Below are 20722 nucleotides of genomic sequence, written 5' to 3'. Positions count from 1 at the left end.
ACGTGGACAGGAGGACCCCACACAACAGCTGCCACCTCAAATGCACATCTTTGCCTGCATCCTGGTGGGCTCAGCCTTTTCCATCTCTACCTTGAAGACCGTTGTGATGCATCTCCTGATCATTTTACCTGTGTCATGCTGGCGCAGGAGGGATTTCCTGCCATGGTTGCAGGATATCATGAGGTACCTGTGCTGCTGCCTGGAGTACAAATGCCTCAACCACTTCTTCTTTGGCAACGAAAACATGCCTGATGAGATAATCTTGCTCCTAGCCTTGAGAACAGCTGAGCCACTCAACCTCTTCCAGTGTTTGGCACAGCATCCAGATGCCCACGCTCAGGCACTGTGTGAATTTATGGATCTGCAAGATCAGCTCATGAGACTACTGTTCTATGGACAATGGAAGAGGTCTTCAGGCACTGTGGTGGATTAGCCCAGATGGTAGCTCAGCCACTACGCTGCTGCTCACTCCCTCCTCCCCCTTGGTGGAACGGGAGGAGAAAATCGGAAGTAATAGGGTGAAACACGTGGGTTGGGATAAGGACGATTTAAAAAACGAGAAAAGAGTAACAACAATGATAATATTCATAAAAAGAGAGCAGTACCAAAGGAGCAGTACGAACCTTTGATTCATTGATTCTGTAACTAAAGCTCCCCAGCATGTCCATGCTCTTGTTTTGGGGCAGTGACAATAACTCGTCACCCTGTACAGCTGCGCACGACAGAATTTGATCTGTCCAGTGCAGCAGATGGAGTAGAGGACCCAGGAGCAGAGGATCCAGGATCACAGCAGCGTTGCCTGGGTCACCCTGCTCTTTGGTGACTTGCAGCAGGGGGCAGGTCTGGGCCTTTCCTCTAGTCCAAATCCTCTTCTCTGGGCTCTGCTGGCAGCTCAGGAAAAGGAGCAGTGAAGATGTCAACAGCGTGAGGAGGAGAGCTCCACTAGTGACATGGAGCCAGAGGAGGAAGAGGAGGAGGGAGTGAGGGGCAAGAGGAGGAAGAAAGTGAAGAAGATCCCTATGATCATAGCGATTCAGGCATGGTTTTTGAAAAGAGCGTTTTGTGCCCAGTGCAGAATCTGGCCAACAAGCGCCATGTGCAAAGGGGCTGGCTGTGACTTCCTCCATGTTACCTGATTGCTCTTCTTGAACAGTTTCTTCCTGGTGCTGCAGCCAGCCATCAGAGTGGGCAGCCCCTTTGAGGGGGCAATTGGCATTGCACAGAAAAAAAGCTATCAGCAGAGGCATATCAGATGTAAGGAAATCAAACCTTCTGTGGAGAAAGAGAGCGACATCTCGAGGCAGCCTGGCTGAGATGACACCCCTGAAAGCCCCTGAGCTGCTGCCAGGCTCCATCCTTAGCAACCGTGACAGGTAATAGAATAAAAAAGGCGTTACTGTCACACCGAAATACAGAAATAGACACTGTTATTTGCAGTGCCAGAGCAGTAGGAAGAGTTTAAGTTGAGAAGATCTTCCTGTTACTCTTCCTGCTGTGTTTAGACTTTCAGCGCTGCTCCGCATCTTCTTACAGACTCTCTACAGCACTAAGTTACTGGTGACTAATATACAGGACACACACTTTGGGTATCTCCCACTACAATATGGAGAAAAGACTGGAGTCTTTGGGTGGACATTTGGCTTCGGCAAGGCCAAAGCCTCACTTCTGAACAGCCTCAGAAGTTTTAGCAATTCTTATCAAGGTGTTCATACCAAGATTTTAATGAATTTAGAGCAGAGATAATGGTATCTCTCTATGGAGATAAGGAATCTCCAGTTCTTTTCATGAAGTACGTGCTGATTTTGCACTTCAGTCATTCCAGCAATTTCTCTCATTGCAGTGGAGATGCTGCATAAAGAGCTATTCCTTTCTCAGCTGCTACACTGCACTCCTGTCTGCCTGCTCTAGTATGGGTACAGCTGTAGCCACACACACGAGAGGTGAGCTGTTGGCACCACGGATAAATGGATGAAGCGGGCACGACGCGCTCCCACAGGAGGAAGCCAAAGTGGCTGTGCTGCACGATGCAGAGGTGGCTTCACCCATATGTAGTTAACAGATGCTTCACCGGCTTATCCGCAGCAAGTGGTTTGCTGACAACTACCAGGAAAGAAAGTCTTTGATCTGAGATGGAAATTTATAGTCCAGGTATAAGAGAATGGATTTAGTGGGAAGGATACTACTGTTTAACCATCTCCAGGAAGAGGTGTCCATACATGAAGTACGTGGACCATAAACTACACTTTCTAGAGAACTTTACAACACATTTCCTTCTTCCTAGCAGTCAGACTAAAGCCTCATGAGGAATAAATGAGAAGATGCTCAACATATTTTATTTTTTGACGGAAGGAAGATGAAAGTCTATTTCCACTGGCAGGGGATAGAAGCTAGCCTACACGATGAGAACACCAAGCTCTATGGCATTTTTGTTTGATTGAAAGTCTATGGAAAACCAGGCTGTATTGTTCCATTCAAACAACAGCTAAAGCATTGTATTAGGAAATAAACATACACAAGCAAATTACTGTACTAGAATGTGGCACAAGCTTTTTATGCAGATTCACAGTGATGAATAAATACAAAGACATTCCCTTTGATGTATACCTGGTATTTAAGAAGATTACCAAGTGCGGCTTTTTAATATTATACAGTCTCTCTCAGAGGTGTTTCACCCAGAAGTCTTGTACATAACTAACTTCTTTTAAAACAGAAGTCTCCAAAGCGTAACAAGCACTAAAATTGCTTAATCCAGATTGTTAGGACAGCGTTGTCAGCACGGGCTCCTTCTAATGTCCATTGCCACCTTCTGAGAGCACGCGCGACGGCTCGGTGTACTTGGCTGTCAGTAAGTAGAAGAGCGCAGGTGCAGGTACCAAGGCAAGCAACGGCAGGTCCTGCTCAAGCTTATCCAGTTTGGAAATGGAGATGATTCCATAGGCATGAAGTAACCAGTGGCTGAAGAGGACGACAAGCCTTTTCTTCCTGACAAGAAGATCCTTGAAAGACTTGCAAAACAAACACAGTATCCTGTGAGTATTCAGCCCGTTACCTAGTACCTGATGTTTAAGAAATGTTATAGGTCGTGCACAGAGGCTCTATGAAGCCTCCTGGGTTTGAGCCCTTCCAGCACAACACAGTTGCTCAGTGCACCACAAGAGGGAAGACTTGCAGGAGCTTCCTCCAGCTAAGTGGAGAAGTCATATAGGAACAGGCTTAAACGCAGAACACATCGCTGAGAAAAGGCAAGAGACAAAGTGGTCTCTGCTCATTCAAGTATTTTGTAATATGAGTTTGTTCACCTACCTCCACTTCAGAAGCAGACATGTACACAGCCAGCGTAACCAAAGACAACACCAGCACGATGTATGGGAAGGCATAATCTAAAGGCAAACATTGAACACATTAGCAGGAAAAAGAATGCATGATATACATTTCAGCAGAGGGAGTTTCCCGCATGGAACCACGGGTGTGAAGTAAGCTGACCTCAAACACGCACAGCACTAAACTAAGGGTCAGCCAAGCACAACTACTCAATGCTTCTGCCTTAGGTTTTCAAACTTTTTCTAATATTTCTAGGTGGAGTTACTGTACACTTAAATCACTAATGGAAAAGGCAGAAAATGAGAAAAGTAGGCTGAGTGGGGACTTTGCGTCACCTGTCCCCTTCATGTGACAAGTATGCTGGAAGCTAAACTGAAAAAAGCTTATCTCCCCAAACTTAGACTTTAATCCATCTCTGAACTCGGACAAACCACCTTGGCAAACAATGAAACTCCCTCCCTCTGAAGTGTTTCCTCTCATACCCCCTCACACCTGTCCTTTTTTGGGAAAGGGACAGCCTCCAGTAGCACTGGCAGAGGCGAGTGTTGGTCAGGAGCCTGGTTAGGACAGGGCTACTAACGAGCCACCTTTCCAGACCAGACTCCTCACAGTAGTAACCTTAAACAACGTCCTTATTCCCAAAGCAAAAAGAATGTCATGTCCCCTCCATCCCTCCCGTCAGTAATTTGTTACTGTGTGTTTACAGGTATGTTTATTAGTGTTATTAGGAGAGAACTCACAGAGCAGGCCTCCTCCAACAGCCTGAAGCACGGTGAGGACAGGGAAGAAGTACAGCGCTGCATAAATGCTCTTAAATCGATCAGACTTTCCTAAACCACAGGCAATTTTCTTAACCAGAAGAGGCCGAAGTAGCATCATTAGCACAAGACAGAAGGCGTAATAAATAAACACAATGGTGTACCTGAAAAAAGAGAAATACCTTCAAATGTGCAGGTCTTTTTCTCCTGCAGACTCAACTCAGAACCAGGGAGCTTGGGGTTAGAGTCAGTCAAGTCTAAAGAATTTACAATTAAAGGATGTAAACACAGAACGATGGGCTCGCTTTTTCCCCAGGGGAAACGGTCAAGATGCAGCAAAGGGGAAAAAAAATGGAAGTCTTACACTTCACAGCTAAATAGCCAGGACTATGCCACCTTCTTTGGTGACTCAGAAAGTCGTTAGCTGTTGCTAAGTGTTTCACGAATAAAACAGCTGGAGGCACGAAAAGACTTCTCGGATGGATGGTCATCGGTCCGAGTTCTACCTGAACATTTTTTGCTGCTTTGAGAAAAGGCACAGACAGAAACACACCTGTGTCAAAGGAAGGGACAGACAGGAGTATGAAAACCTTTACACTCACAGGGGATACACCGCTTCATGAGTGCAGTGCACTGTGGTGATGTAGTCAGGGCTTGGGTTGTAAAGCATCGTGTACCAGTCCGAAAGCTTCTTCACCGGGCAGGAGCGGATCCGCAGAGAGCCAACGGGGTCGCTGACGAGCAGCGTCACAAGTGCCGCAGTGCTGCACTCACACAAGGCCGTGACGTGCTGCAACAACGCGCTGGAACTGTGGAAGGCGAGACAGAGAGATTTACTACTATTTTGCGAACGCTAAAGGAAATCTAAACAGTGACTGGGAAGCGGAGGCCCGTGCAGTACAGAGCCTTCTACAGAGTTAGTATTCACCGTGATCAAGGATAGGACAATGCTGCTTGAATAAAAAGTTAAGTATTTGAAGCTGAAAACGAAAACTCATTTACAATCTCGGACGACTTAGTGCGTAAAATGTAACTGAACAGCATTCCAGCTTCTTCAGTGGAAGCTTGCTGTAGCATAAGCATCCAGTCAGGTGCAGGACACCACCACCCACGCTGTTGCAGTGTCAAAGAAAGCAGCAGTAAGGATGAGACACCGCACGTCTCAGAAGGGATAACGTTGTTACATACAAGCGAAATTTTCAAAAGTCCGTGTTAAAGATGGTATATATACATACATTAAACTCTCTCAGTCCCCTATGTTTTCAGTGTTTAGTACACTCCAGAGTCATGACTTCTTAAAAGTTCCAGCCCAGCACCTAATAGCCAGCTGTGGTTTTAAATCCCTGTTTTACAGAACTTCTTTAATGCGCCATGCTGACGTAAAGGTTACATCAGCTACGCTGTCAGGACCAAAACCCAGCATACGTATTCCCGAAGAGAAAACTCAAACCCATTCTTCCATTGCACGTGCGCAGCCCCGCTGACTGGGGCCTCAGTGGGTGGCAGGTCTGGCGCAGGAGAGAGGGGGTGACACAACGCGCTGCTCCTGCCTGCTACCGGGGAACCCAATCCAGCCCAAATCACACTGGGCACCACCACATTAAAGAGATACAGACCATGTCCTGAGGGCAGTGCCCATCAATCTTACATTTGCGAAAAAAAAACCACCTCCAGCTGCCCAAAGTTTACGTGCTACTCTATCAGCTCCACCAAGGTCCACTGCCGGACAGTTCAATTCAGCATATCAGATCTACTGCTCATGGATTCGAGATTTCCATTTTTAAATAACTGATCTGAAGAAAGGGTACACAAACCTCTTTTTTCCTGAATACCATTCGATGAAGAACCAGTGTAAAACCAGGGGAAGCATGGCCATGAAGCCAAGGTACAGCCAGTCATAGCGGTCTGGCGATCCCATACATTCCCGGCAGATTTTGTTGTCATCGGTTCTTTGACCTCTAGGGCACACCTACAAAAAGCACAGACCGTATTGACAAAGCACCTGAGTACCAATAACGAGCCGTTGCAGTTCCTGGAAAAACAGCTTGGAGTCGTACTGGGGCGAGAAACGTATCAAAGTTTTAAAGAGTTGCACCATTAACCTCAGCAATTTCCCAGCTCACTCTGGCCTTGCTCTTTCTGTCTCTTGCTTCTTCATATAAACAAAGGTGAAGCACGTTCAAACGGCTTCATCCAAGACTCTGTTTTCCTCTCCCACTGCCGCTCCCCCTCCCTTTCATCACTAAGCTCACTCACCAGGTCTCTCCCAACCACTGCCCGCCCCGAGTTTCTTGCTGCCCGTTCATTCCACCCTTCCTGGATCTTGCCCTCCCTTAGTACTTCAATAAATCCAGTGCGCAGAGGGATTCCAGCACAGCTCTCCGTACCACCCTGCTCTGTTCCAGCTTCCGCAGCCCCTCCGCTCGGCTCCGGTTTAGCACCGAGCCTTCAGCACTTCCTTCGGGGAACGTTATACCGAGCAGCTCCCGCTTTCGGTAAGGCAGCTCTGCCCGCCCTTCGCAGCCCTCATCTCCACCTGCTCCCCGAGGCACCTCGGGGCCGCTTACAGCGGGATCCGCGTCCGCCTCCGGAGCCGTTCGGGCCGCGCTGCCAACGCTGGGTGGGGGAGCGGGGCCATCACGGCCGCCATCCCAGGCCGAGCCCCGCCCGCGCCGCTCTTACCCCGCAGTCCCCGTAGGTCTCCACGGAGCCGTTGACCAACAGGACGGTCCTGCCGCAGTACAGCCCGAGGCAGGCGGGCTGGATGTCCACAGCTGCGGGGAGAGCGCAGCCCACGTTACCGCGGCGCTCCCGTCCCACACGGCCCGCCTCGCCCTGCACCGCACACGCGGCTCTGCCGCAGCTGAGAGGCACCGAGCGCCAACCCCGGCCCGGTCCGGCCGCTGACGACCCCCCCACTCCCACTCCCAGCCCGGTGCCGGTGCCGCCTGGCGGGGCCGGCCTGCCCCGTCCTACCGGAGCGGTACATCCCGGTAACCCGGCAACAGACCCTCCGCCTCCGCCGCGGTACCGCCGCTCACGCCCGTCACTTCCGCTTCCACCCCCGGGGAATGGCGGCGAGGTGCCGCGGACGGGCGGGCTTGCTCCGCCTCGGACGGGCGGGCTTGCTCCGCCTCGGGGGCGCGGCCGCGGGCGGGGGCGTGTCCCGCTCCGTCCCCGCCGCGCCGGCGCTGGGCCATGGCGGCGGAGGAGGGTGTCGGGGAGCGGCGGCTGCCGCCGCACTCTCCCGCGGGCCCGGTGCTGCGGACGGTGGAGATGCACACGGGCGGCGAGCCGCTGCGCATCGTCCCGCGGCTGGAGGCTGCGGAGGCGGCGGCGGCGAGGGGGCTGTCGCTGCTGTCGCTGCGGCGGGAGATGGCGGCGACGCACGACGGCGTGCGGCGGGCGCTGGTGCACGAGCCGCGGGGCCACGCCGGCATGTACGGGGCGGTGGTGGTGCGCGGCGGGGCCGTCGCCGCCGGCGCCCACCTGGCGGCCCTCTTCCTGCACGGAGCCGGCTACAGCGCCATGTGCGGCCATGCCGTCCTGGCGCTCGGCCGCTTCGCCCTCGACTACGGGCTGGTGGCGGCGCCCGTTCGCCCCGAGACCGCCGTTCGCCTGCGCTGCCCCTGCGGGCCCGTCACCGCCTTCGTCCCCTGGGACGGCCACCGCAGCGGCAACCCCGTCCGCTTCCACAGCGTGCCCGCCTTCGCTGCCGCCACCGGTGGGCACCGAGCCTGCCACGCTGTTTTTTGGGGAGGGCTTGGTGCTGGCCGTGCCAGGGTGGGGGCTCGCCACCTGGCTGAGGGGTGTCTGCAAATCCCTCCCTGATTCCAAGGCTCCCCAGAGGCAGGGTGAGGCTCTCGGGGATGGCCTAAGGTGTCGTGTGCCACTCCGGCATGGGAGCACTCGAGTTGTCCCCATACCCCCCTTGCATGCAGCCAGGTTCCCTTGCTCCGCGAGTGAGCGCGCTGCTCGGCGTGGTTTTCTCTCATCGCAGCCCTCCTTTTCTCTGCCCAGACTTGGCCGTCGACGTCCCTGGTCACGGGAGAGTGGTGGTCGACATAGGCTATGGTGGCACTTTCTACGCCTTTGTCAGTGCTGAGCAGCTGGGTCTCCATGTGTGCTCTTCAAAGACCACAGACCTTGTCAATGCAGCGAGTGCGGTGACGGAAGCAGTGAAGAAACAGGTATGGTGGAGCGCTGCAGTACCCACCGTGTTCCCTTTGGAAGGCTGTCTGCACCAGACTCGGGCCCTTTATTCCCCTGAGATGCTCAGGATGGGAGGGAGTCCCATCCTCCCCACCCCACGCTGAATTTCAGAGTCCTCCTCAAGCCTTACAAGGACGTGAGAAGGAGCTCACTTTCCTTCTGCTGAGTCCGTCTCTGTTACTGGAGAAGCAGAGGTGGAAACGCAGCAGTGGGGCCTTGTCCCCTTCCTCTGTCCTGTTGAGGAAGCTGGACTGCACGTACTGCTGACTGCCCAGCTGCTGTGCACGTTGGTGAACCTCTCTGTGCTCTTCCCAGTTCAAGCTTCATCACCCTGAAAGTGAAGACCTGGCTTTCCTCTACGGCACCATACTGACAGATGGGAAAGATGCCTTTAGTGAGGAGCCCACCACCAACATCTGTGTGTTTGCAGATGAACAGGTACAGAAGCGGGCTCTTCTCGGGCACACAAGGCACCACCTTTTTCTGTTCCTGTATCCACTGCAGAGACGAGATGGTTGTGTTTCTCTCGTTTTGGGCAGTGATCGCTGCTTCTGCTGCAGTGATGTCTCTGAAGAGCTGAGTGTCACTTAACACGTGCTGGTTTAGTTCCTAGTGACAGAAATACTTCTGCACGTCTTAGATGGCTGCATTTTAAAAAAGTTCATACCCATGTCCCATAGGTAGGAATGTCCCAGGAGTTGAGGGGCTGAGGTGGGATCCCAACATAGTGCCTGTCCTTAAAGTCCCAATCTAGGGAACACTTGGTGGGGACAAACAGAGCAGGAGAGAAAAGAGGGAGTGTAAATGTTATCCTTGTCTGCTGTGGATAAGGTATCACATAAATAGCAGGGGAAGTTTTGGTTGGACTTCCCAGCAGTGAGGAGTGTGGAGCATTGGGACACATTGCCTCGGAAGCTGGCCAGTGCTGTGTTTTGGAGATTTTAAAGACCAGGCTGGCCAGCAGCTCTCTCGGTTAGCGTTAAGGAGAACTGATCCTACCTTGACATGTGAGAATGGGAAAGGTGGCTTCTGCCCCCTTCACTTCCTTTGCTATCATGCGACGCTTTCAAGCATTCCCTCAATAGCCTCAATATGTACGAGATCACTCATCCCTACTAGTTTGCCGAAGGTGATTAGAATCCAAAAGTACACCAAACCTGCTTATTTTGCCTGCTCGTTTGTGACATGTCTGGATTCTGTACAAGCCTCTGGACTAGGGGGATTTTCCCCGAGTGCAGTATAAAGGTGACAAAGAGAAGTGAGAGGAGCAATACTGTTTTCTATTAAAAAACAAAATAACAGACGAAGTTCATCTTCTTTTCTGAACGTAGGTTGACCGAAGCCCGACAGGGTCGGGTGTGACAGCTCGCATCGCCTTGCAGTACCATAAGGGACTCATCCAGCTGAATCAGACCAGAACCTTTCGGAGCAGCACCACAGGGTCCTTGTTCACTGGGAAGGCGGTGCAGGCAAGTGGCTTGTGCTGGACTTCCCCTCTGTCTTGAGGACTGCTGGAAAAGTGCTGTTGCCTCAGCTCAGTGGAGAAGCAGAGGAGCGTTTCTGTGCCTAGGGAAGGGCATATGTAAGGAGGGAGGTGCCTGGAGGTTTCTTCTTCCCACAAGCCTCATGCTTCAGGATTTGTTATTAGGGAAGTCAGTAACAGTAAGACCTTGTCCTACTGCGTGGCTTCCCTTCAAGTCCTCCCTCAGCCCTCAGGAAAGGACTGGGGTGAGAAATGTTTCCGATGTTCTATGTAGAGAACTCAGTCTGGTCCATTCTCGGTGGCAGCTAAGGGTGGGTTCCTGGTTTAGCCCCCTCTTGCCTGCTTAAAGAGCGCATTGTTCAGAGATGTAGAAGCTGTGTCTGTGCATGCGGGTTTCCAGGCCCAGCCCTGGCCTCATGGCATCTGACAGCACGTGAGTGTGAAGGTTTGGACGTGCCTCAGGGAGCTCTCGCTCCCTGGATGCAGGCAGCCACCTCGGCAGCTTGTCAGCCTCCTTTTGAGGCAAACCCAGGTCGTGGCAGTGCAGGGGCTCGCGAGCTCAGCAGCCGTCGTGCATGTGTGGAGCTCCTGCGGGCAAGGTGAGGCAGTAAAAGGGCTGCTGCACACTTTGGGGTGTGCCTGGGCAGGGCAGAGCGCTCGGTGAGGGGTGTCTTTGCCTAAGCGCCAGGTAGTGCTTAGTGCTGGCATTTCGTGGGTTTGGGAGAGCGGAGAACCTCCTGTCACCTCTGTCCTGATCCTCATCCCTCTGCAGGAAGCCAAGTTTGGGGAGTACAACGCTGTCGTTGTGGAAGTCTCGGGAGAAGCCTTTTACACTGGTACAGCCACCTTCACTGTCGAAGAGGAGGACCCGCTGAAATACGGCTTCTCCTTCAAGTGACCTGAACCACAGGCTGGTGGCAAAGTCTCACCGATGGTGCTGTGCTGCTCCTGCCCACGCGTTTCAACACGACTCGATGCAATGTGCCAAAGCAACAGGAACAGCCTTCGGTGGCGTGACAGTACCTGCTGCCTTTCCAGATAACAGGCTGTGTTCCCCTGTTGTGATTAGCATGGTGAGTGCAATGTGATTAGCATATATGGGCTGCTCTGAGAAGCCATAATCTTTTTCTTCTTTTTTTTTTTTTTTTTAATAATTACTCACAGAAAATGGAGCTGATCTTGGAGAGCTGTCTTCAAATTTATGTGCCTTCTCTACGTCAGCAATTTGCTAATTTCAGAACCAGATTCCTATTAAACGCTAGCTGGAAACACTGCCTTTCTCCTCTTGTTTTCACTCCCAGAGGTCATTTCCAGGACTGTGCCGAGTGTGTCACGGCTGTTGGTTTGGATTGTCTGCTCTTCCTTGATGCCTCCCACTCAGCCAGCTGTGCTGCTCTGTCTCATGCCCCCTGGCTTTGCTGTCCTGCCCTGTTCAGGCCTGTCCAGACACCCCCTTCCTCACTGCACTCGCTTCACCCCTGCTGGAGCCCTCCTGCGCCCTGGGGCTGGATGCAAGTGTTTGCTCAGAACTTCCTACCATCCAGTCCCCACTGCTCGTCCATGCCATGCTGCTTCCTTAAACCTTCCTCTCTTGCTAATCTTGAACCATTGGCTGCAAATACCTTGTGGTTAACCTTCAACAGGTTGTATTTGAAGGTCTGAGCCACTATGACCTTTGATTGCAAAATTATTTGCTGATGATTTTGTCTCAGCCCGGGGGCAGCTTGTGTAGCAGATTGCAGTCAATATGTGCTTTGCCAGAGTCCCTCGAGGGAGGATTGCCGGTGGAAAAACCAAGCCAAGCCCTGGGCTGTAGACAAGCCTTTGCTGTGGCAAAAGCAGAGCTGGAGACCACTCGGGGCTTGTAATTTCCACTGTGTCTCCGGAGAAAACGGTGTTCGCTTGTTGGAGACACTCGAGGGAGTGTGCTTCGTTAAAATGAGACGTGAAAATGAGAATGATCATGCAGCAGAAGGGAGCAAGTCATCCTGGAGAGCTGGGAAAAGGTTTGGCATAAAAAAGCCTGGGAGGAATTTCTTCTATCAAATTGAAAATTATAACTTTGGAAAAATCCCCGCATTCAGGGAATGGCTGTGTTGCCGACGGAAGTTTTCTTGGCTGGTGCTGGGGCTCTTGCGCCCAGCTTCCCTGTAATCCCTGGATAAATCCCGTACAGCCTCTGGTCTGGGGGAGCAAGAGGTGACACACACATCCTCCGTGCTTGCAGGAGCAAACTCTGTGTGCTTCTAGCTTCCAGGCATCTCCCTTGTGATCATCCACCCCAGCCCAGCTCCTGGGGAAGAGCTGAGTCAGCAAGTCACGGAGCCCAGCACAGAAAGCTCAGGAGCTCTTCAGGCACTAATTGGGTCGCAGCCTTATCCCATCCCTGTCCCCATCCCCAAGAAATTTTTTCACAGCGGGGCAGGTGGCTCCGGCATGGCTGGGAGTAGGAGGGGACAGGGTCCTGCTGCCTGTGCGGGTGCCCCTAGTCTGATTTCTGAGCTTGCGAGACCCCCAGCCCGGAGAGTGCGAGGAGTGGTCCTGGCTTCCACGGGAGTGTCCGGGAGGAGCCAGGTTCCTGCCCCTTTGCGATGGAGAGAGGGGCCGTGAGGGGAAGGGGGCTGCGGGGACCCCTTCCCAGCTCTGGGATGGGGACGCTGCCCGTGTGCCGTGAGGGGCGGGTCCCTGTCCCCAGCCCGGCCGTGCCAGCCGGGCCCCGCTGCTCGGCTCGGGGGGCGCCGCTGGCCGGTTCCCCGGGCAACGGCGGCCGGGAGACGTCAGCGGCTGCCGGGGCCGGCGGCCCGGCGCGGGCGGGGAGCGCGGCGGGCGGGCGGCGCCTCTGCAGCCGCGGCGCGGGCCGGGGCGTGAGGCCGCGCATGGAGCCGGCAGCGGCCGCGCCGGGCAACCTCTCCCGCGGCGGCGGCAACGAGAGCGGCGGGGCGGCGGCGGCCGCGGCGGCGGCGGGGTGGTCGGCAGCGGCGCTGGCCTCACAGGCGCTGGCGCTGCTGCTCATCTTCGCCCTCTCGGCGCTGGGCAACGGGGCGGTGCTGCTGGTGATCGCCCGGCACCGGCAGCTCCGAACGGTCACCAACGCCTTCGTGCTGTCGCTGTCGCTGTCGGAGCTGCTGGGCGCCCTGCTCTGCCTGCCCCTGGCCTTCCTCAGCCTGCTCGGCCGCCCGCCCGGCGCCTGGCTCTTCGGGCAGCGCCTCTGCCTGGCCAGCGCCGCCCTCCACGCCGGCCTGGGCATCGCCGCCACCCTCACCATGGCCCTCCTCTCCTTCGACCGCTACTGCGCCATCGTCCGCCAGCCCCGGCACAAGATGGGCCGCCGCCGCGCTGCCCAGCTCCTGGCCGCGGTCTGGCTGGCCGCCCTGGCCCTGGCTGGACCCTGGTACGGGCTGGCAGGCGAGGGGCAGCGGGCGGCCCGGCCCGGAGCCTACCGCTGCGTCTACGTGCTGCCCTGGGGCTCCTCCCGGCTGGGACCACCCTATGGCGCGGCCCTCATCGTGCTCTGCTACCTCCTGCCCTTCGCCCTCATGTGCTTCTGCCACTACAACATCTGCCGGGCGGTGCGGCTGGCCGAGAGCCGCGTGCGGCCCCTCACCACGTACGGGCACCTGCTGCGGGCCTACGGGGAGATGCGCACAGCCACAACCGTCCTCATCATGATCGTCTCCATCATCTGCTGCTGGGGCCCCTACTGCGTCCTGGGGCTGGCTGCCGCTGCCGGCCGCCTGCCCTTCTCACCCACCATGGACGCCGTGGCCAGTGGGATGGCCTGGGCCAATGGTGCCATCAACCCCCTCATCTATGCTGCCCGCAACCCCAACATCTCCGTGCTGCTGCGGCGAAGCCGTGAGGGTGGCTACAGGACTAGGAACAACGTGGCAGCCTACCTCTCGGTCCCAGGCCGCCGTCCAGAGCCCCAGACCCGGGCTGACCGCGTCCGGGAGCGCTACATCAATCGGCACAGCGGCCCCCCAGGCAGTGCCCTGTCCTCTTCCAGCCCAGCAAGTGGGGGAGAGGTGGCCATGTGGGCCTGCAAGAACCCCGCCGTCCTCTTCTGCCGGGATGGGCATCCAGACACCATCTCTGAGGTCACCTTGCAGGCCAAAGCAGACACTGTTGACACCAGCCTTTGAAGCGATAAGGGTCTGGGATGCAGGCTTTGGGCTCTGGGGCTGTCTCCCTGAGGAAATGCAGGAAGAACTGGTGCTTTGAGTTCTTTGCAGCCAGACTACCTGGAAATCGGAGGGATGGGACTGCACCACCCACAGTGTTATTTCTTCTCCATCATGCGAGCTCTAGTTTGGTGACCCAGTCTGTAAGCAGCAAGAGAGCCATGAGGCAAGGAAGCCACCCTTTCAGCAGTCCTGACACACCGATGGTAGCTGCCGAGCCCAGACAGTAAAGGAGTTTTCGACTGCAAGAACAAAACAGTGATTGCGCCAGCCCTGCAGAAAGTGCCACAGTAAAGCTGAGAGACAGACACACTGACACAGCCCAAACCGACTGACTGTGTGAGCTGCTTACAGAGCGCCAAAAAAGCAATTGAAAGCTGAGCACCGGCAGCTGGAAGGCACTCTGAAAACACTACACTGTGAAAATCGCATCATGGCAGGAAAACGCTGCTTTAACCCGTTATATATGGAAACGCTCAGAAAGTCAGAAATAGTCAGAAAGTCATAAACTGTAGGACAGGCTAAACCAGCCATCTATTAAGATGATTTGATTTTATTTTTTCAAACTCCCAAGCATAACAAACCAGTAATTGTTGTGACAGGGAAGATGTATGATACCAGGTGGGAAGGAAGATGAAACCTCAGCTGTCAGAATTTCAGCAGCTCTTTTTTTTTTTGCAGGTACAGTCATCTTAAAATACTATGAATATGAGAAGTAAGAGTTCTTCAGACAGAGGAAAAGGGTGTGGATGTAGACTATGGTTATCACTGAGTTTGTGCACATGGTGTGTGTTTTCTTTTTAAGCTCATCTGAAGTGTCTCGCATCTCTGAGAGTTTAACCATGGTTAGAGGAGCCATGGAAGACAGGTGAGTCTCTGAAAGGAGAGGTAAAACAATGTCATGCGCTCTTTGTGTGCTCTTAAGCATGTGCAAATGTGTATATGCAGAGAAGAGATATTATTGTATTGATGGCAGCAATCCATATTTAAAAACCAGCTCTGTATACAATTGAAAAAAAAAAAGGAAAATAACACAATGGAAGTGTGATTTCATGGCATAAATTCATATGAATTTGTCAGTATAGGTTTTTTTTGTCCAGAGGTCTAAAGCCTTAAATTAGTATTTTGAATCAGAAATTAAGATCAGGCCTTCCTTTATCTTTGAGATAGAGTGTTAGATGTAAAAGGCAGTGTTTTTCCTTGTACAGGCTTTAAAAATGCAATGTTACTGTTTTACTGGCTTTTTGAATTGTTTGTGACCCAAGTGAACATAGTATCATTGTTTTGTAAGTAAGACAAGAAATAAATTGTCTTTTATGCAGGAGATTTAAGTGTCTCAGCCTGGTGTCATTCTCAGCCGAGCCTTGAGAAGGGAACTTCTGTAAAAAATTGCCACATGAGAGACCTAATTGTTCATGAAATGTTAATGCAGCTGTTTTTCATGCTTTGAACGTTAATGTAATTTCCTTCTGTGATGCTCCTGAAGCCCACGAGGAAAAGATTTGACCGTTGACTGCTTCTCAGCACTGATTCTTTGACCTGCAGATCCTGGATTTTTCAAGTGGAGCAGTGTATTTGCATTGTTTCAGAGAGAAGCTGGATGGAAACACCACAGCTTTTCACAGAAGCTGTTTGATGGCAGGTGAACACTAGGGACTTGTTAGAAGGGTAAGACAGGAATTTCTTACATACCTGCCCTTCCGCAGCAAGGTATGGCTAGTGCAAAGTGAAAGAGGACATTGTGAACGATGAGAATAGATTTAACTCTTACCTAGGTAGCTGGCAGGTGGCAACAAGGAGATTGGTGCGGGCTAATTTGCCATACGGAGTGCTCTGGTGTTTGAACAGCTTCAAGAGCTTTTGCTCGAGTCCCAGTAGTCATTGACTCATTATATTATGTATAGAAAAATTCAACTGCAATCGGGAGATAGGTAGCAAACAAAACCCATGGGATTCTGCCTTCCCAGAAGGACATGTCTCCATCACGTGTAGCCACAGTCGTAGAATCATAGAACCATAGAATGGTTGGGGTTGGAAGGGACCTTCAAGATCATCTAGTTTCAACCCCTCTGCCATGTGCGGGTACACCCTCCACTATACTAGGTTGCCCAAAGCCTCGTCCAACCTGGCCTTGAACACCTCCAGGGATGGGGCAGCCACAGCTTTTCTGGGCAACCTGCTCCAGTGTCTCACCACCCTCAGAGTGAAAAATTTCTTCCTTATCTCTAATCTAAATCTCCCCTCTTTCAGTTTAAAGCCATTGTACATTCCTGTACTCTGTAATGCCATGGGGAGAACGGAAGCAAGCATCAACCTGACCATCAGCAGGCAAAGGCAGACTGCTTGTAGTTCAGAGCAGCACTCTGGCACTCTAACTCTGCTCATCTGGCATGGTACAGATAGCGTGTTTGGCACATATCCTTGTTGCAGTACGAAGTCCATGTTGTAGGAGAAAGGATGTCACTGTTTGTAGCTTGGCTTCTCTGCAGCTCTGAAGCAGAGCCTACGCTGACCAGAAGTGATCGTGTAGAGCCTTTCTGTCTTTAGCACCACACAGATCTACAGGGAGGTTTTGTGCTCTTTGCATGCAAGAAGAGCTTTCTCTGCCAGTTGGAACAAATTTGGTCAGCACAAATGATCCAAGGGATAGTTCTTGGGTTAAGAAAAAGAGGAAGGTGGAAGTCCAGCACTGTTGTGCCTGACTCGTGGCATGCCATTCAGTGCCATGACTGCGTTGATCATATGGCTAAAAGCCCCTGAAAAGAGTGGTCCTGCTCCCCTTGGTGCTCTGTTCTGGCCACCTTCCCAGCCTCTTCTGCCCCACTACCCCAGCTGGCTCTCGCTAACCAGCTCAGGCACTAAACAACAGAAAACCTTTAATTTCTTCTTTTGCGTGCTGGTTCAGTTTTTTACTGGTTTAATGCCCTGACTGGCGTACCTCAGGCCAGGTAAGCATCCTTGTGGCAGTTGCTACTGGCAAGGGCAGGACTGGGATTTCAACTTATTTTTAGCAAGCACTAGCCAGACCCTGCACGTTAGACTTGTATGTGCAGCACTGAATGAGGGCAACTGGCTGTGGTCTTTGAGCCTTCACAAACTAGCACTTTTCTGTTAAACACTAACTTGGGCTGGATCTTGACCAGACCTTTTTTGACATGGACCTGCTGCAGCTCCAGTAGAGAGCCAGCCTGTGTTTTAAAGCTGTGCCTGTCCTGCACTCTTCATAATCACAGCACTGTTGAGCAAGTCAGCTACAGGATTGTCTACAGCTGCATTTTTAAAAATGTGCTTGCAAAAATACAACTGAAGGGTGAAGTGTCTTAAATAAATCGCAAACAGCGGAGAGAGGCGCACACAAGCACACGTGAGGTGCACATAAAACACACCAAAGGTTGCAGGCTGCCTGCTGAAACAATACCTGAAGCGCTCCTGTGTCCCAGTTGTGCTGCAGATTGCTGGCTCTCACCAACAGTGCAGAGTGGGTGAGAAGGTCTTGGCTATGCCACCACGCAAGCCAGTGTGCCAGTCTGTCCTTGTACCAGACTTTAGCTCCATGGGTTCATCCAGGAGAAGGAGACCTGAGTGTTACCTCGCTCTTTTACCCTAGCTCTGAAAGCACTGCCCATGGTTGCAGCTGCTTATTCCCGGGTAAGAAAATACTGCATGAGGTGTCTCCTGGCAAAGCCTCTATGGGGACATCAGCTCCACACCTCTTGTATGCCCATGCTCTTTGAGCTGAAGAGGAACTCAGAAGGCAGCAAGCTGCTGAGGGTTTAGACACTGCAAACTAGCTTTGAGGCTCCAGTCCTTCAGCCATGACTCTGCAGTAATTCTTTCCTTCTTCCTCCCTTGAGATGAGCCTGGATGCAGGGCAAATGGTAATCTCATTTGCTCAAGGGCTCTCTGAAGGACATTGGGATGCTTTTTAGCACCCCAATTCAAAAAATCATGAGTGATTCAGTGCAGGATATTCAGCATGAGAGAGAGAGCAGTTCACATGATTTGAAAACCAGTTCAGCCCTGGACACCAGTGACATTAGTCAAAGCCAAATCTAAACATTAGTCCTTGGGCTCTTCAGTCCCTTGTCTACTTTCCAGCATACTTCACCTCAGTTTCAGAGTGCCATACTATTTAGCAATGATACACGTGGCACTGGTATATTTTAGAAAGGAAACATTAAGTCTTGATGAACGAAAAGCACTTGGAAAGGCACTTGGAAAGGTACTGTTCCACCTGATGTCAGTGGCAGTTTTGCCATTGATTTAATGATCAGATTCATTGAAGTCATTATGTTCCGCTCCCTTCCTAATCTCCAGTGATGTCCGGGTTCAAAGCAAATGCTTTGTGCATAACTTACAAAGTATGAAGATTTAGCAGTTTATAAGTGACAGCCTGATGGGCTGTAATAGCTGGTAATAATCACCAGATCCGAATAGTTCACGTGAATGTGATCCACCATCTCTGCTTCTCTTTCAGCACTGGTGTTGATGTGTGTATCCAGTAGATGCCAGCAGAGATCTGAGCAGCCAGCACAGCTTTTTCGCCAAAGATCCTAAGAAAAGCCTCCTTCTGTTAATGAGATCTACCACTCTGCCCTCAGGACTGCCACGTCCCAAATAAAAACATTCAGAGCAAGAGTTGCGACCAATGCAGCCCAAGCCCTAAGTGTACCTCTCTGAAACCTAGTTTCAAAGATGGATTCAGTAGTCACCATTAAACTCCACACATGCTGCTCTTTGGAAGGTTTGTCATAGAGGCTGAAATGAATAATTTGGAAAGGACATCAGAAGAGTGGCATTTTGTGCAACACCGGCTAATGTCTGCACTGCGCGCTCTCCAGAGCTGCAAAAGCTGCAGCCCGGATGCCTGGTGAGATCAGTCCTGGTGCTGGCAGGGCACTTAGTTCGGAAACAGAGCTGCCTCTTCCCTCTAGCTACATTTGTATTTTTATATAGAGACTCTCATTATTAATAATAAATGGGTGAGCCTCTAGATCTGCTTGCAAAACATTACACAGGCGCAAAGTAGTAACTAAGTGCTGGAAGAATAAAATGGTCCTAAATCCTGCAGGAGGAGTAACCCCCAATGGGGTCCAGGCTTGGGTGACCCATGCCCAGGTGCGCTGTGCTGCTCTGCTACTGCAAGCCGTGAGCTTGCCAGGATCAGCGAGGTGAGTCCCAGTAGCTTCTCTGGGGCTGGATGTGGGAGGACAAGACGCTACCCATAACGTGGTCAGCCCTCTGGCGGTCCCGAATTTGCAAAGGAGCAATGGGTTGCTAATGCCGTGCTGCTGGCAGCACACTGCCTGAGTCTTGAAGTATCTTTATTCACCCCAGCTGAAGTACTTGAGGAACAGCTCTGCTTTTCATGGTGTTTTTTTTCCCCAGCAAATCACCACTGTGAGAAGCAGGAGGAAAAGTGACATGGAAAGACAGACTGCAAATCCCTCTAAGTGGCATAAAACGGATGAGTCACTGGGGAGATCAAAGCGAAAGTAGCACAAACCCCAAGACACAAAACCAGGCCCGTATTAGTCTGGCTGAAGCGGGATAGATGATCTGCTCAGCCAAGACAGCCCCGGGAGGCTGTGATAGAAGCCAGAAATTTAGCAAAGGGGACTCAAAGACAAGTGGAATACCAGCACAGCATGATGTGTGCTGGGAGTCAGAGCCAGCATGGGATTCACTCACAAAGACCCCTCCTCATCAGACCACTGTGCCAGAAGAAAGGCAGGTGGTGATATCCTCCAGCATTTCTGTCCTGGGGAGGTGACAGCACTGTGCTGACTGGCCCGTGGGCCAGGCTGACCATATCTGCACAGCCCTGCACTGCTCCTGTGAGCATCACCACTCTGTGCTCGGCTTCACACTCTGTGCTCGGCTTCACACACCAGCTCTTGCTCAGGGGTGGGTTTTTGGTTGAGCCTTAAACCCAGGCTCTTCTAGTACAAGCTGTAATAGCCACAACTGAAGAGCAATCCATGTGTTTTTCTGCAGAGATCGTTGCACTCATCTTCCCACACCAGCTGGAGGGGTTGTGCTGGTACTTGCTGCTCAGGCAGCAATCAAGCTCTGAAGCCTTGCTCCAGCTGTTTGTACCAGGTGAAGCAGCACAGCAACGTGCCCACAGGTTTCTGGGGTGATCATGAAAGATGAGCTGGATCCAGCTATGATTCAGCAGAGGAAATAAATTCACTCTGAGAGGAGCCATTTGTTATTTGTGCTATTTCTTGTCTCGCTGGCACTGAGCTCCTCCAGGTTCAGCTGGTTTTGGAAAGGCAAGCACTGGCAAAAGTCCACAAAACTGTTTGAGGAGCAATTTCCAAATACTTGAGATCCTTAATTTTATGCATGCATTATCCTTGCATTTATAAACTATTTTCAACCTCATCTCATCCATAAATTTTCAGCTTAGAAACTAATAAAGAAGGGAGCATCTAAAGAGATTCATAAACTGATTAAAATTTTTTTTTAAGCTTTGCTCTGAAAAGGGGATTAGCACCTTTTCTCAGAAGGGTTTTTATTGTGTGCGCTGAAGAGTTAAAGGTGTTTGCAAACCTCAGTGCTTCACACGTTGTCTGTTTTCCCTTCAGATATGGGGATACCCTCTCCTTGCCACCATAAGGAAAAGCAGAAAATTTCAGCAGGGATGGCTTTGAGGATGTCACTTCAGATGACACTGCTCAGCTCCCAGGGTGGAAATATTCAGCTCTGCCCTTCCACATCTGGAGAAACATCCCTGTTTCTCCCAGCGGCCAGAGCAAGTC

The 20722-nt window shown here is 52.0% G+C and overlaps 3 protein-coding genes across 5 annotated transcripts; 2 read left to right on the top strand and 1 right to left on the bottom strand.

Annotated features, from left to right (window-relative positions):
- Positions 1–2328: 2328 nt before the first annotated feature.
- JKAMP (JNK1/MAPK8 associated membrane protein) lies at positions 2329–7097 on the bottom strand. 3 transcript variants are annotated; one of them, XM_086613345.1, is made up of 7 exons: positions 7056–7097; positions 6762–6853; positions 5894–6048; positions 4682–4888; positions 4062–4243; positions 3304–3380; positions 2329–3005 (listed from the first exon to the last, which is right to left on the bottom strand). In XM_086613345.1, exons 1-7 carry the CDS (start codon positions 7066–7068, stop codon positions 2787–2789), a joined length of 945 nt encoding a protein of 314 aa, XP_086469471.1. In that variant the 5' UTR covers positions 7069–7097; the 3' UTR covers positions 2329–2786. The 3 variants fall into 3 exon arrangements, with proteins under 3 accessions (XP_086469471.1, XP_086469473.1, XP_086469474.1); XM_086613347.1 differs by lacking the exon at positions 7056–7097 and having other exon boundaries at positions 4682–4932; positions 5869–6048; positions 6762–6858; XM_086613348.1 differs by lacking the exons at positions 6762–6853; positions 7056–7097 and adding an exon at positions 6647–6663.
- Positions 7098–7277: 180 nt separating this feature from the next.
- On the top strand, positions 7278–10672 carry L3HYPDH (trans-L-3-hydroxyproline dehydratase). Its single transcript, XM_086613815.1, has 5 exons — positions 7278–7803; positions 8100–8269; positions 8607–8729; positions 9623–9764; positions 10551–10672. The coding sequence occupies exons 1-5, from the start codon at positions 7278–7280 to the stop codon at positions 10670–10672; spliced, it is 1083 nt and encodes a 360-aa protein (XP_086469941.1).
- Positions 10673–12644: 1972 nt separating this feature from the next.
- GPR135 (G protein-coupled receptor 135) lies at positions 12645–13916 on the top strand. The gene has a single exon (XM_086614046.1). It carries the CDS (start codon positions 12651–12653, stop codon positions 13914–13916), a length of 1266 nt encoding a protein of 421 aa, XP_086470172.1. The 5' UTR covers positions 12645–12650.
- Positions 13917–20722: the final 6806 nt, after the last annotated feature.

Source organism: Tauraco erythrolophus, chromosome 6 (assembly GCF_009769465.1).
Source record: "Tauraco erythrolophus isolate bTauEry1 chromosome 6, bTauEry1.pri, whole genome shotgun sequence".
In the NCBI taxonomy this organism is placed as follows: domain Eukaryota; kingdom Metazoa; phylum Chordata; class Aves; order Musophagiformes; family Musophagidae; genus Tauraco; species Tauraco erythrolophus.
This window is presented reverse-complemented; position numbering and strand designations above follow the sequence as displayed.